This window comes from Pleuronectes platessa, chromosome 16 (assembly GCF_947347685.1).
Source record: "Pleuronectes platessa chromosome 16, fPlePla1.1, whole genome shotgun sequence".
Lineage (NCBI taxonomy): Eukaryota > Metazoa > Chordata > Actinopteri > Pleuronectiformes > Pleuronectidae > Pleuronectes > Pleuronectes platessa.
In genome coordinates this window covers 11,216,697-11,233,321 of record NC_070641.1, presented here as the reverse complement: position 1 = coordinate 11,233,321, position 16,625 = coordinate 11,216,697, and the positions used below count along the sequence as shown (strand labels likewise).

At 45.6% G+C, this 16,625-nt stretch overlaps 1 protein-coding gene across 1 annotated transcript; it reads left to right on the top strand.

The window, feature by feature from the left end:
* Positions 1–2,624: 2,624 nt before the first annotated feature.
* On the top strand, positions 2,625–16,007 carry LOC128458787 (C1q-related factor). Its single transcript, XM_053443760.1, has 2 exons — positions 2,625–3,251; positions 15,795–16,007. The coding sequence occupies exons 1-2, from the start codon at positions 2,643–2,645 to the stop codon at positions 15,972–15,974; spliced, it is 789 nt and encodes a 262-aa protein (XP_053299735.1). The 5' UTR covers positions 2,625–2,642; the 3' UTR covers positions 15,975–16,007.
* Positions 16,008–16,625: the final 618 nt, after the last annotated feature.

Below are 16,625 nucleotides of genomic sequence, written 5' to 3'. Positions count from 1 at the left end.
CTTCTTCATATAGGCAAACTCCATGTCTGTAACTGCAGGAATAAAACAAAAACAGGCAAATATGCATTTGAGGAACACCTGTTGTGTCTGTTATTTGGGAATGTCTTACAGATTCAGTGATAAATTAGACATTCAACTGATGAGGCCGTGAGTTTGCTACTTAAACTGAATGATGACGAAGAGACAGAAAACTTAGTGACATGTCAAGAACGGTGGTAACAGAAATTCAGGCCTCCTGCTCACTGATCCATCTCAATCCATCACAAGAGCTCGGCCCAGCTCCGGCACAAAGCAGTCCCGGAGACATGGGGAAAGAGCCTGAAAGATCTTGCAGATTTAAAGTTTAAACTGAGGCTGATGGAATTTATCTGCAGAAACACCTGGTGGACCAATTACTTGCTGACGTATCCGAAAGAAAAGCGAAAGAAAATGAAGACAATGGTTTGATACCTGTCGTCTGTGTCCGTTATGTCTTCTCCCCTGCCAGTTGTTTGTTGGTTGGATGGTTTGTTTGTCAGCAGGATTACACACAAAAACGACAGAAAGGATTTCCACTAAACTTGTTGGAAAGATGGGACATGGTCCAACAAAGAACCCATTAAATCATGGAGAAAGGGGTAGATCTAGTCATTCCTAACCAAGACATTTCCAGCAGTTTTCCGGAGATAATTCATGGATCTGGATGAAAGAAATCCGCCATATTCCGGGGACTTATATCGACACACGTGTGCAGCTTGATTGAATCCAAGGGGACTGTAAGGCCTTGGCTCAGGTTAATGCTCAACCGAGTTCCAGTGAAGTTGATAATGAATTCACAATCTGCTAATGAATACAACACTGCACACTGTTTGGTGGTTTGTGGTTGTTGAGCTAACAGCTGTAGTGGCTTCACATTGGAATTCAGAGGGGAAAAAAAGCCTGCATTCTCCTGCTGTTTTCACCATTACCTCTCGTGAACCAGTAATGTCCGCCCCTTTCCCGACTGGCACTTCCTATTGACGTGAACGTGGCCTGTTCTCTCGCCCTGTCCTGATCGTGTTTGTCCGTTTGACTGCATTAGACCGACGTCTTCGCAAACACTCCACAGATTTCACATGATGACATATGTTTGTTTGCTCTCTGCAGACTTTATTATTTGCTTTCTTACTTCACCATTAATCACTCTAAGGGATGAAAATGTCAAACAAATGACATCATTGCTGCATATGGATTTCTTTTCTCCCAACCAGGACCCTTAATTTGATAAAAACCATGAAATCAATACCTAAAAAAAGACACCAATAAGAAATGGTGTCAGCGCATTCAGGTGGAGAAACACGGTTATTGACATAGGGGAAAGGCAAAGAGGGGGAATAAAATAACAGCGGATGTCGGTGGCCTCTAACGGAAAAATAGATTTGCTGCCTTTGCCCTTAGAAAGTGGCCCCTTGTGAGGTACCATGAAGATCATTTTAAAGTTTTAATACATCCTCTAAACATGTAGCTGCATTTTCTGTTTGTGTTGAACAGATGAAGTTGCTGGCTCCTGAGTTCGTTCTTGGCATCAACTTCTGTAATTAGCACCTTTTTTTTATTGAAGGAGCTGATTGAGCAGATTTAAGTGTGTTTTCTTGTGTCTGTGCACATGTACTCTGAATCTGTAGAGCCCACGTCCGAAAAAAAAAAAAAGACAGTCTTTCCACATCTCCGTCTTTATTTTTAGAGGCTGGATGCTGATGAGAGAGAGGAGAATGCAAGGGAGTGAGAAACAGCATCAAAAGTGGGGGAAAGGAGGGAGAGCAAGGAGAGAAAAAAGAGAGAGGGATGAAAGAAGAGGAGCAAGATGGTCAGTTTGGGGGGGGGGGGTGTTGGTTCCTCTGTGGTTCAGGAGAGTGGTAGAATGAAATGCAACGGGATGAGAGTCCTTCTTCCTCTCAGTGAGCTGGAGAGCGAGAGAGAGAGAGAGAGAGAAAGAGAGAGAGAGAGAGAGAGAGAGAGAGAGATAGAGAGAGAGAGAAGGGGACGTAACCACACCAACCTCTCACTCGATAGGGGAGCAGAGGAGAGGAGGGGGCTTCGCTGCTATTGCCGTATAAAAAGCCAAGCCTGAGAATCCGGCACCACAAACTCACCACACACACATACACACCCACATGCACAAACAGAGATCCAGTGACTGCTCTGTGTCTCTCACACTCTCATTCCTCTCCCTCCCTCTCTCTCTCTCTCTCTCTCTCTCTCTCTCTCTCTCTCTCTCTCTCTCCCTCTCTCTGTCTCTCACTCCATTCCTCTGGGCTCTGCATCCTTCTTGCTTCTTCTTCCCACTAGTCAGAATGTGTTTGTAAGTACATGCTGAATGTCTCCCTCTGTATGCCTGGGCTTCCTTAAGTCTTTTGTATGTGTGAGTGACTGGTTGCCTAGTTAAGTGTGACTGAGCAGAGCAGTGGGGTGTATCAAGTGTATGTGGGTCTCTGTCTCACCCTCACACACTCGCCGCTCCTCCTGCAACTCTTCTCGGGATCTCTGGGTCCCTCTCCTCGGTGACAGGCTCCTCACACTAAGCAGTCACCATTTCTGCTCCCGGGAGACCCACGCTGGCAGCGCAGCCCCTTCCCCGACTCAGCATCGGGAGGAAGACCCTGGTGGCGGCTGCCGTAGGGGTTATGCTGGTCCTGGTGCTGGTGGTTCTCATCCCTGTGCTCGTTAGCTCAGTGGGTACAGATGCCAGCCACTATGAGATGCTGGGCACCTGTCGCATGGTGTGCGACCCCTACCTGAACAAGGGCACTCCGGCCAGCAGTACCAGCTCCACCAGTCTCCAGGCTGAGGCTGAGGCGTTGAGCGACCAAGGCAACGTGCTTCCACCCTCCACCTTACTGCAAGGCCCACAGGGGAAGCCTGGCAGGCCAGGCAAGCCCGGACCACCTGGACCGCCGGGGGAACCGGGCCCACCAGGACCAGCTGGGCCTCCTGGTGACAGAGGGGATCAGGGAAGGACTGGGATTTTGGGTCTGGGGGGAAATGGAGCTATCAGCACAGCCACCTACAGCACGGTGCCGCGGGTGGCCTTCTACGCAGGGCTTAAGAACCCCCACGAAGGCTATGAGATCCTCAAGTTTGACGACGTGGTCACAAACCTGGGCAACAACTTCGATGGCATTTCGGGCAAGTTCATCTGCAGCATACCGGGCACATACTTCTTCATCTACCATGTGCTGATGAGAGGAGGGGATGGCACCAGCATGTGGGCAGACCTCTGCAAGAACGGCCAGGTTAGTGCTTTCAAAGTTTCCTCTCCCCAGCGTTAACATGTCAAACTCTGAGGGTCACTCTCCTCTTCCAGGTCCTCTGTGGCTCTGTCCTAAACACCCATGCATTGCAGGAAGCTTTTTTTATCTTCGTAAAGCCAGTGAATAAAAAGTGACTTTGCGAGTCAGGCGTGCGCATCTGCCGTGCGCCTCCAAAGCCCAGAGCGCACAGCTGTGACACCCGGCGCGCCCCGAGATAAAGAAGTGTTGACTGGTTGCGACCCGCGTCCCCTTCCTCGCATGATGCGTCCTGACATTGCTGCGTGCACAAATGTGATCCAGGGGACGGTCACGGTGTGGGTGTGAGCCGGTGTGAGCCGGTGTGAGCACGCCGGTCCGTGCGCCTTCACGGAGTTAAATGTGGAGACCGATCGCGCGTTCCGTGCTTTCTCTTTTTCCTCTGCTAATCCCACTTTGTGTCGGAGTGCTGGACTTGAAAGTGAGGATGAGAAGTTGCAGGAATTTAAAACAAATGTAGTGGAGTAGAGATGCGGTGGTATTTACTTTTGTTTTGTGGAGTGCATGCGGAGGGACGGTGCGCTATTGTATTTGGAGATTTGCCTTTTACGCATGATTTTCATAAATCATATTATTATTATAATTGAAAGATATTACAATATTGCATGGACGAGAGCACACGTTTCTATAACAAAACACTCAACTTTTAGATCCGATCATGTCTGCTCGGTACAGGTGTAAGGAGTCGAGGGGAGGGGTGGGTAAATGGAAATTACACGGATAATATTTGGACAACACTTTGTGTGTCTGTGCAAACCCACCGCATGTTGCCGCTGCATCCATCGGTCTCTGCAGTCGTGATAAATGCATTAGGACACCTATATGATCTATTCACGGCTTCTTTGATGCATCGCTTTAATGGGGCACTAATTTTGTTTTGCGCCCCTCGGGGTCTTCTCAGGTTGGTAATGTGTGCCAGTGTAGTCTGCAGCTCTCCGATCAGCCCGTCAGATCGTTTCTCTTCAAAGAGGCTTTGAAATAACGTTTTGCCGGTGACACAAAAAAAATAGGAAAGAAGATGAAATTATTTGCAGTCATTGTTTGATTTGTGGTTGCAACTGTGCCTTTATCAGTTTGCCTTAAAATTAAATGCATTCATGTTAAATTGGAAAATAAGCAGCCTGTCACACTTTGAACACTCCAAATATAATCCTGCAAAATGTCAGCAATCAAAATCAGTTACTTTGATAATAACAACTTTCTAAAAGCTGTGAGAGTTCAATTCAGGGTTAAAGTGCATTATATGACAAGAGACCATGAAAAGGAAGAGGTTAAAGGGCCTTTATTGCATTTCACACATTGTCATGCATCTCTAATGCAGAAGCTCCACAAGCTCGGCTGCACTTTGGGTCTTGAAGGGCGTAGCTTTGCTTTTTACCTTTCTTTCTATTTTGGACAGACGGCCCAAATCATACTGGCACTTGCTTTCTGTCTTGAGTTCTCATCCACACGCACACGTGTCCTCACACATGAGCACGTACAGAGGCTCAATCTGCAGAACGTGGACTTGAACTGAGTGCGAATACATTCATTAAATAAGTTTTTTAAATGCAATAGATTTTGAAGACGCAGTTAGAAAAAAAAGGCATAAAAACATCTGCTGCGAGGCATTTTAAAGACCAATCTGAAATCCTGTAGATCTGTCACTTTCACTTTGAGGATTTGAGCAACACAAGAGCTTCATAACATGCATGGGGCCACAGTGATGCTCAGTCAAATCTTTAAATTATATTACCAAAATGTATTCTTGTATTATTTTTCATCAGAGCTCACCTGGGAGCCTGCAGCTCGTCTGCCTGTGAGTCTGTGTTCCTCTGGCTGCTGCTGACTAGGTTTTCAGAACAAAACTATGCCTGACATCAGCAAACAAATCAGCTGGACAAGCTAATGTGGTTCACTTCCTTTCGTAATGTTCATGTTGTGATGACCCACATGTGGGAGGAACTGTGCTCTGGAAAGGAGGAGGGAGGCGTTAAATTATTTCTTCAACTCATTTCAAAGAACTGGATGTTTGGACAGATTACAGAACGCTTTTCTTACCTGCGCTCAGCTGTTACCTACACTTCAGCTCTTCTTTAAAAACATCCTTATTCGTATTGGGAGGCACTTTTCACTACACAAATTAGCACATAATTTGTATTTGATATTAACAGATGTTCAGACATTTTCAATCGACATATGAAACCTTTTAACCATAACTGTGGACCGCTTTAGATTCCCCACCGTGGATCAACCAACTCCACCACTGCTGCTGATGGACTGCAGCTCATCACACATATATGTACATATCCTTAGTCCTTCACTCTGAATCCCGATGACCACCATTTTGAGAAAAAACTGAAATATGGCCACTCATAGTTGCTGGACAGATCCTTGCTGTAACACAGAGGGGAGTTATTCAAACGGTAATTATCTTGTGCCCATAGATAAACAGTGCTCTAATGAGTAATGGTGACAGACTTCTTTTTTTTACTTTACATGTTGAATGATATCACAGCTTCACACAGAATGCTATTTATAGTCCATTTCATGAACATTTGGGATTTCTGATTCACCATCATCAGAGAGATGAATCCTTAAAACAAGATACATCACAAAGACCTCTGCCTCCTGAAATCCAAATCCACCAACTGCTGCTGCCACCTGCTTCAGATCATTTTCATGCTCTTAAGTTTTTTATTTTTGGGGAACTGAGAATTTCAAATAAACAGTTCAGCAGAAAGTGGCCGGGGCCTTACATTGCAAGTGCTGACACCGTGTGAAGGTGGAGATAAAACAATTGGCTCCGTGAATCTGTTCGTCTTGCCAAGGCAGCTAGAGGTTAACTCCTCCGCCAAGTTCACAGCCGGCAAGAAAAAGAGTTACAGCGATCACCTTCTACATGTAATGTCTCACTCAACAGGAATGTTTATGGGTAGGCGTAAAAGCATTGATATACAGTATAATAGGGGAAGAAGAACATATGTTCCAATAAAAGGCCTTCTGTTCCCGCTTCATTGTGCTCCCAGGAGGAGGGTGTGGAGGTACTTAAGTTAGACGCACACAGTGTGCATCCCCAGAGACCTGTGTAATGTTTATAAAGTGGTAACTGCTTCTCTGTCTCTCTCTGTCCTGTGCAGGCAGCTCGTGCATGCAGGCAGCAGAGCACTTGCTGCGGTGTTTATTAGGTCGTTGGTCGACAGCGAAGGCCCCAAAGCCTCAATCTGTATAAATGACGGTGAATGGTTATAAATGTTGGGGCCGGCTTGTGCTACATCATTGATGAAGTGCTGAGATCAAGCGAAGGCTCCTGCAGTCGCAGCTCATTAAGGCTGCAAAAAGCTGCCCTGTGAGGTGGAGCAGGGGGAGGCCAGGGAATTGCAGACAATACTAGTATTTTATCATCTTTTGGCTTTAGTGAAGCAGAGTCCTTCCAGGCCCTGCAGTGCTGTTTCCATCCAGCGTGTGCTCCTCCCACTCCAGGGGTCCTCCCAAGCTGTGTTCAACATCAAAATCCATTCACTTCTTTTGGCTTTTTTTTTTTCTCCACTTCCTCTTTTCACTTGCCAGACTGCAACAGAAGAAGCGCAGCGTTGTCCCCAGGACTTTGACACTTTTTCTAGCGAGACCAAAAAGTCAGCTTCCTGGTAAACAAACAAAATAAGGAATCTATTTTCAGCGCGGTACACTTTATCGGCTTTCCAAGTTCCTCTCCACGAACTCTATTGGCTCCTCCATCGCCTGCTCTTTTACTCGCTTGCCAAGTATTCCACCAACCCTAAACTCTCGCCATTAAAATCGGCGCTTTTCCTCTGACCTGCCTCGAACACCCTGAGAGACGCGGCAGTGGCACGGAAAATGTATCGGCGGCGGCGGAAGACGGAGAGAGAGACAGAGGACGTAAAAAGACATAGTTATTGTGCTATTGTGCTACCGAGTCTATTTAATTGTAATTAAAAAGCTTGAACCAGATCCAGGATGTGTTTGCGCTTCTCCTCTCCGTTCCCTTCTTAATATTGTTATTAATCTGCAAAACCGTTTCGGAGTTAATTAAAAGCAATGACTTCAGCGTCAGTCTCTCAAGAGGACCATAGTGAATAATCACTCTGTCTCCTTCTTTAATAAGCTTCAACGTCCTTCGTGCACATGGCTCTTCCCTGGCAATTACTGCTGCAGTCTCACTACGTACACATACACACATGCCCATACACACACACGCGCAGGCCTTGCACCCCCCACCCCCTACCCCCGAACCCACTGCCTTACCCCAACTGTGCTCTGCCCTCCATCTCTCCTCTACCCCCGGTCTACAGGAGCAGACAGAAAAGTTTCATCTTAAAAAAAGAAACATTATTAAAAAAAATGGAGCATCTGGATTGTTGTATCACCCAATCGATTTACACACAACACACAACGCCATCAATATTCCCCGTTGCTCTCAAGTGATGCATTGCACTGTAACAGAATGGGGTTTACAGCGCGCCCTCCGGCTCTCAGGTTTTTGGCTTTTCGGGCTCACCTCGCTTCAGTGTCTCCTCAGCGGCTCTGTTTTAAACCTTAAGTGTTGCTCGGCTCTGCTCAGTCGCGTGTCATCTCCCTGTCAGAGCGATGGCCTCCGTCCGTCTCCGCTCGTGAAGGCACCTCCAGGAGGGGTTTTCGGCTCCGGTGCACATGACGGCCGTTTATCCTGCCGCAGTGTATCCAGGTGAAACCCGCACATTGTGTTGAGCGTGCCGTGTCGATCCAAACATCAAACACGGGAGAGGAGCCATCTGGACGAGGGGCTGCTCTGTTTGACTTGATTTTGACACACGCTCTAAAGAAATGTGTGAATAACAGAAATAGAAATCATTCAACAGATTATCACTCAGGCTGGGTTGTTGTTTTTTAACAGATTTTTTACGATAACAAACAAAATATGAAGGACTATTGGGTTAGGGTTGTCTCCACTGAAACAGCAATACTTAAGATTGATTTTAACATTCTGGTAATGTTCAGTCCTGCTATTCGTCATCGTGGTGTGACTCCGGCACTGAGAGGCCTCTGTGTGTCTGCCGGGCGCAACAGAGAGACTCTGTCTGAAATAGACAGGCAGGGTTTGAGAGAGCCTCCCTCAGTCCCTCGGCCTCTTTGCCCGCAGTATTGATCCCCTTAAGTGTATATGTGCATGCACGTGTGTGTCTCTTTCCTTCTTCTGACAGACCCGTTTCTCCCTGTGTGATGTACATCGTGGCACTTCTTCTATAATCAGCCTGAGAGGTAGTGGAGGCGGACCTTTGGCCTTGATCTGCTGTGTAATTGGACATTGGATTTGACACTCCGCCGAGTGGAACATTAGAGCTGGCCTAATTAGGTGCGAGGGCTATTAAATGAAGATTGGCCCATGTTGTTAGGAAATACCACACAGATTGGAAATGTCAAGATGACACCGGGCTGTCATCGGCAAGCACGGGGAAGAAAATCTATCATTTACTGGTGAAGTTTCGAAACTTGCCCGAAAAACTGCCCACCACTTGTCTTTAATAATTCAATTTGCTTTTGAGGCATTTCGCACTGGGCTGTACAGACAGGCATGAGAGCCCAGCTGGCGTCTCACATTCGGCGGCAGCTCGTGGAACGCTGCTGTATAATCTCATGTACCGAGAGATATAACAAAAAACACACAGTTTAAAATAGGCTATGGGTTTCCTCCTGTGGCCAGCTGACTCAAGGATGCAATGGTGTTGACTCACAAGGCTTCTTTTATTATAATGAGGGCCATATGGGAGACAGACAAGTGCCCCTGGCCCTCTTATGCAAACATCTCTCTCTCTCTCTGTGTCTCCCCACGCCCCTGACATTTAGCCGTCCCCTAAATTAATTCCTGGGCGATACCCACGATCATCCCCTCCCAGAGCAGCGGGCCAATGGCTCCAAATGACTCAGGCTGCTGCACGGCGCAGTGTGTTTAACACCGACTGCCTCCCCCTTTAAAACGAATACGGGGAAAACATCCACACTCTCCCTAGTAAGAGAGGATGAATCAGATACTGTATGAATAATGCATGTCAGAGCAAAGCTGACAATTTGCCTATCATCTTAGACACTCAGATGGAAACTCACTTTGCCTCGTTTTTCAGTGGAGTCTTTTCTATTTGAGAAAAAAGGGGAAATCCGAGCGCCTCAGGGTTACTAGGAAGCTCACTGGAAAAACACGCTGGGCTTGAACAAAGTTGGACAATTTTACAGTTAAAGCCTCTGCTGCGAGTACTGATCCTATAGTTCAGGGGCTGGCGCTCACGGCAGACAGCCTACCTCGCTAATTAACGGGATGTGATGAGTCGGGCGCAGGAGAGAGAAGACCGGCCGGATCGCGGGTCAAAGTTGGAGATCTATTTTTCCTCCCACCACTGTTTCCTCTGCAGTTTTCCAGGAGTCGTCTTCCTCTCTCCGCCATTAGGTATCAGCGGGACACGTAATAAACTAATGAACTAATGTCTGACGCCGGATTCACCTCCAGCGTGGCTGTGAGCAGATTAACAAACAGCGAGAAGGTTTGAGCAGGAAAGTGGTCCCGTTTCCAAGGAGGCGGAGCAGGTACAAGGAGAACAGCTGGTGAAATGAATTCAGGAGGCCTTTTCCGACTCTCGTCTGACAGATGGCAAATCTCCTGTTACCATCTCACACCTCTCATCGTGTTTTCTCTTTAATTCTCCGACAAATAGACCTGTAGCGCGTAAGGAGACCCGACGCTACCTGATAACACAACTCTCTGGCAACCCGTCGTGGGTCTGCCGTCCACATAATTTCATCAAAACCTGCATCCCACGGGTGTGTTTGTGCACAGGAATGCATATGGATGTGTGTGTTTGCCTCTCTGTCACATTGAGTGCGTGTATTTGTGTGTGTGTGTGTGTGTGTGCGGTCAAGCGTTGGAGCGGGCTCGATGGCAGCGGCAAGCCGGCTAAGTTGCTATTAAGCATGCAGTTCACGGCTGGAATGTTCAAACACAATTAGACAGCAGTGCACTTTGATTTAAAGAGGGCCGATAGACTCGTCGATTCAAAATGGAGGCTCGACGTCGAGTCAACAAATCCCCTGTCAGTGCGGCCACGAGACATGTCCTTGTCCCGGTGACAAAGCCTCTCGTAAGATCACTGTCCCAGAGCGACTCCGCAGGCCCCCCCCCCCCCCCCCCCCCTTGTGCCAGACACAATGCGTAGCCAGAGCCTCAAATTGTCGTCGTTTTCATCGACAGTGTGCTTTAACGGCTTATAATGAAAGCAGAGCAGCCGACCGTACAATATGGCAACACCGCAGCTGCCAAATGAGATTGGTGTAAAACATCTTTTTAAATAAATTGCAATTGGAACTGTTGATTGTTGTGGAAATCCCACAAGGCCGAGGAGCAGTGTTTTGCGACGTGCCGTCTTCGGGGGCGGCATCTTTAAACAAAAAAAACATCATTATTGATAACTGCGGCGTCCATAGTCACAGTTAAACAATGCACAAGTTAGAGAGGATCCACTCTTCACTTTCCCAGGCACACCATCGTCCATTAAGCCAGAGAGCAGCCTGGAATTTTCTTGTGTCTCCACTCAGAGTGTTGTTCAATCAAAGCCATCACGTTGACGAAGTGACGGATGCAAACACGCACGAGCAGCCACGAGGAAGACAACATTGCCTGACACCTCATTTACCATCGCTGGCGCCGGCGCTCACAGCCTCATGCTTTGTTTGTCTTGTCAAAGTTGCTCTACATACTCCGTGTCAAGGTCACGCACTGCCAATTGGCTGTTAGTCCTGCTCATCTCTCGCTATACGTCTGCCATATCCTACATTTGAACCTCTGGCTCATGTCCCTAACAAGTTCTTTGTGTGAAAGAGGAAAAAAAAAAAAAAATTATACAGTAAATAAATAAACTCCCAGATCATTATTTCAAAAATAGCGAGAGGTTTTATTCATGCGTGCTTATCATTGAAGGCAAACGAAGGGGGCCTAGGCTGCGGCAGTTAGAGTCTCAGAAGGGGATAAAAACCATTAGAGCGAAGAAGCAAAACAAAACAATAATATCAATGTGAGAGAACTAGAAGGATTTGGGGGAAGTTCACTTCCACCGGGGCTTTGCTCACTAAAGGAAAATGTTATATTTTTACCTCCTCCACCCGCCAGAAAGAAAATTGGTGAAACGCACCCCTTGAAGAAGTCCTAAATTTAGCTCCTTAAAGAACAATCAAGACAAATAATTTAAGTTACATAACCCATCTCTGACATTAAGGTTCCCCGGGTTCTGTGTGAACACCTGTAAAGGCAAATATTTTCTTTAACTTTCATTAAAATCCCGACTGACAAATCCACCTGAGCCGACATCACCAGCCCCCCCGCCCCCCCACCCCCGCTTCCGCTACCGCCACCGCTAAACCCCAAAAGCGGTAAACCTCTAATAAGACGGTGTTGACTTGGCACACTCAGGGCACATCCCATCATATTAATATGCACTGGACACAGGCATCTCGGAATCAGAACAGGAGGCTTTGTTTGCACATCGATATGAGCTGCGCTAGATTTAATCAGGAGGATAAACAATAAAAAAATATTGAATATATTACTACTGCATCTTAAAACCTCACCTCGGAATTTCATTATTCAGATTAGCCTTTAATTTCACGCCGACACGACCGCTACAGTCGACGGTGTGGTTTTTAAAAACTTTGAGTAAAAACCTCAGATCTTGTCTTTTCTTTCCTGATCAGACATCTCGTCTGTTCCAGGTACTTTGATGGAAGAAGAGAAAGTGTGTCCTGTTCTCTGTGCAGCCTGAGAACGATTAATAAATGCTCCTTCCATGTGCGCATTCTTCATGCTATCCAAACGCACAAATGCTCCTTTTTATTCACTTTCACCTTCAACTACAGACTTGAGTTGTTTTTACTTAACCATCAATGATATCGCTGAAAAAGCTGAAGAAGCGTCAGCCTTGGTCCTCTCTGCTCCATGATTCAGCGCCGAGAGCTGAAGGAGACGCGAAAGAAGGTCTGAGCATCTGTTGGATAGCAAAAGGACAATAATGACATAATGGTTTATTAGGAAAAAAAAAAGAAGTTGTTAGCTGCAAGTAATTAAAATAACTTTTCATTTTGGGGGAAACTTCTGAAAATGTCTGTATTTAGCGTTGAATCGTGGAAGATAACAGAGACCATGAGAAGCAGCTGAGGCAGTAGAATATGAATATATGGATCTCACACCTATGATGGATATAATGATGTGTTGTGAAGTGATGGGGTGTAACACAAACAGTCTGGTTTATCCAGGATCAACATAAGGTGTCACAGATATGGCACCTTGCCACTTCAATAATTTTTTACAGCTATGCAGGTCTATCTCGTTGTCATTATGCGGATGTGGAGAGAAGCACTTCACTCACTCAATTCTTCCCTGGCAGAATTTTCTGATAAATCCTTCCATCATTAGCAGTTTGAAATCAGAAGATTTATACCAATAGTTCCCTTGATACAAAATCCATCCTTCCATGTTCCAGTGATTCAAACTACTTAGTATTCAGTTTATAAAAATCTTTAAATTTGCTGTTTTAATAAAAAACTTTGCACGCCTCTTCACAACCTCCACATCTGGAACTGTATGTTCCAAACAGCAGGTTGTGGTAGAAAATCGAACAGGAGCCGAGAGTTTAGAATTAATAAAGAAAAGAGTATCAATTCCCAAAATCCACAGAAGAAGAGTGTTTGAGTGAGAGTACAAGCACTTCAATTTGAAGCATAAAGTGCCCAAACATGATTTAGAGGAGGTTAGCGTGATATTAATTATGGAATAGGGGATTGTTTGAATAAAACCTTAAATATATTTATTTAAATTGTGCAAAATGAATTGTTGGGCCTGCTGGATGTTGTCTGTGTGGCCGCCCCAAAGCTCCGATTTAAAGCTGCCTGCAAACACCGAGGCCAGGGCCAGAGCGGACTTTAGAGACCCGATAATGAGCCACAGGAAAACACTTGGAACACACATGAATTATTGATTTTGATTCAACCCCAGTGACCAGACTAAGTGACTAATTGGCTTATTTAACCAGTGGCTGCTTTAAAGGATGTACAGTTGCTTTCTTTTTCATCTCCGGAGAGAATAATGATCCTCTCGTTCGGCTGTATTCTATACCAGTTATGACTGATGCGGGTCCCCTTGTTAGTAACTGTTCGATACCGCTGACAAACAAAGCCGACTATTAGCATTTGAAGAGTGGAACATTATTGTTGTTGCTTCTGCTCTGTAAACTAACACATTGGACTTGAGCTGAAACAATATCTTCGAGGTTACAGTCACTTCATTTCATATTGGGTTTACATTTGGGTTAAAAAGTTACTTTTTTGGGTGATCAAAGTTACTGTAACTCAAAATGTTAAGGTTGACTGTTCAGTTTTAGATTTTTCAGTGAATTATGTGTGAACTTTGAGGAAAACAATTATTTAGTTATCGATGCTTGTGCAGTTTCACGCAGATCCAAATAAAAATCGGGATCCGGTGGATTTAAATGCGGTTTCAAGGGGTGTAGTCTATTTTTAGCGGCTGTTCAGGGACATATAGGGCTAGAAACCTGTAACTAGCACTAATGTGTAGCGAAATGTGGCATTAGCTATGAGGCTTGTTTTAATTTAAATGCACTGTTGGGCCTCAGGGGAGGTGTGTGCTTTACAAATGCAATAACAGTCTTAAATCTGGGAAACTGAAAACGACAGCGAGTCCTCCACTGCTCACCCTGTGGGAACGTATCAGTCCGTTTACAGGTGTTGGGAAGCTCAAATACAAACATGGAAAGTTGCGTAAGGTCTCTTGAGGATCCAGAGGGGTGCGTGTAAAGTAAATTTTGTATTTAACAATGTTATAGGAGTGCAGTATTAAATCAGTGGAATACTATTAATTCTAAAAGCTCACCTGTGTGCACACCACATATGCAGACTTACACTGTATGTCTCTTTACTTCTTAAGTTTCCTTCAGCAAAAGCAACTGGTACAAAAAGTTGCATGTCCGAAAATACGCGACTTAATTTATAACATTGCAAGGTCATTCCTACAGACGATCTACCGCTGTGTTAATTTCCTTCACGCCACAACACACATGCACGAGAAGCACCTCTATTGTTTTCAGCGCCCATTTGGCACCGGAGCTCTGCTTTCCTCCCCAGAGAGCGAGCGAGCGAGCGGGGAGGGAGCTTGTTTGTGATGGAGGTCTTAATTAGTCAGGACAGGTTATTTAGAAACTGCTCCAAAGAGCCAGAACACACACACAGCCAAGCATGCAGACGCACGCACGCACAAACACACACACACACACAGTCAAACAAAGGAAAACGTAAACTTTACTTTTTTTGATCTTTTAATCATATAAATTCACACCAGAGATTCTCGTCGCACTTTTCAATGCGTCATCTCCGCTCATACTCAGCAGTCGTCCTTGATGTTTTTTCATATATTGTACTTCTCAGTAGTTTCCTCCAGAGTCCGACGCCCCCAGAGTCGGCCCTGTTGTGAAGTTTCTCGAACTTTCTCTTTCTGCAGACCTTTCGTTCCGGGGCTCGATGTCAGGTCTTCTATGAAAGACCGATGGCTAGATTGAAACCATAAATCTGCTTGACAGAACGGCCTGAGGTCTGACTGACCCTCCGGCTGCTCCTGTAGGTTTAATATCAATATGAAGAAGTACTTGAGCCATTGGTGTGTCCAGTGAAAAACTTTGGGGTTTGGTATTTCAACAGCAGATAGTTTTTATTTGGGTATTCCCAAACTGACATGTTCTCTTTTTGAACAACAAATTTCCCTTTGGGCTGCAGCAGTAAGTGCTTTTTCAGTGTAGTGACAGTTTTAGGTTTTCTTTGGTTTCCTTTTCATGGCTTTTCTATTTTCCTTTATAGCTATGTTGGTCTTGATTGTTTTTTTTGCAGATAAATTATGATGATATCTTGCTTTATTTTCAATAGATATTGAGACACTTTTGAACCTGTCGGGTGTTTTGGATCTGAAGTCCTGAGCTTTCTCGAATAGAATAAATCGATCAATAAATAAGAACTGTGGCACTTATATTCAAGCGTGTATGCAACTGCCTGCTATTCCCAAGCTGTAGCAGCTCCCCTTGCTACTTTCGCCTGATGTATATATTTTATGCAGATCTTGCTCTTGTATTAAAATATATATGTATTATAGATATCAGGTGGGATTTGCTCCAGCCCCCTGCGACCCTTGAAGGATAGGCGGTATAGATAATGGATGGATGAATACATTATTTTCTAGTATTTAAATAACAAATGCAGAGGACTGTGCAGCCTGAGAGGTTTGTTAGAGCTTCAGGTTTAGTAGCAGAAACCCACAACTGTGAAAAGAGTATTTGACAATATGTGAGAGAATGACTTTAGAATGAGTATTAAGTGCTTTTCCTGGACTTGAGCAAATGTCCCTGAAATGTTCGATATCTAACGAGACGACCTGTTCTCCTACATGTTCGTCTGCCCTCTTCTTTCTTCCAGGTTCGTGCCAGCGCCATCGCCCAAGACGCTGACCAGAACTACGACTACGCCTCCAACAGCGTCATCCTCCATCTGGACGCGGGCGACGAGATCTATATCAAACTGGACGGAGGCAAAGCCCACGGCGGCAACAACAACAAGTACAGCACCTTCTCCGGCTTCATCCTCTACGCAGACTGAAGGCACACAGACCCAGAGACAGTCGGACGGGAAGTGACAGAGAGGAAGAGTTGTACGACTGGGGGTGGGGGGGGGGGGGGGGGTGTGTGGTTGTGTGTTAAAAAGCCGGAATCCTTCCTAGTTTTCCTAAATCTCTCCATCATCACGGACACCTCTGCTTCGTATCCATCAAGCCAGGGCATCCAGGCTCTGTAGCCGAGCCTGGATGCAAAGCTCCCGAGGGACACACTGAGAGGGGGACGGGACGGCGGCGTGGGAGGAGTGGGACGTGGGGAGGAGGTGGGCTGGGTTTTTTCTGCGCTCCTCGACATAATGCCGACGTGTCAGAACCTCCTCGCTTTCATCGTCTCTCCTCTTCAGCCCTGCCCCATTGCACAGAAATACCAACAACAAAAATGAAAACCCTGCAAAAAGTGGATGATCTCACCTCTTCTTTCCACAGCGGCAACAGTCGGCTGTACTGTCAGTGGACTCCATTGACCGAAACTTGTAGTGTTGTTTCCGTGTAATATCCCTTAGATTGTGTCTTTATTTTGTAGACAAGCATAATACTCTACACAGATGAGATTTAAAAAATAGAAAATATATTTGTCCAGTGTGAAGATTTCTTGTTAGACTGAGAGAATGGGTTTGTGAGATGTTATATGTGAT

Bases quoted from the DNA above. Each gene is read 5' to 3' on its own strand.
- LOC128458787 (XM_053443760.1), top strand. From the start codon at position 2,643: ATGCTGGTCCTGGTGCTGGTGGTTCTCATCCCTGTGCTCGTTAGCTCA. The intron at 3,252-15,794 runs GTTAGTGCTTTC...TCTTTCTTCCAG, and splicing joins ACCTCTGCAAGAACGGCCAG to GTTCGTGCCAGCGCCATCGC.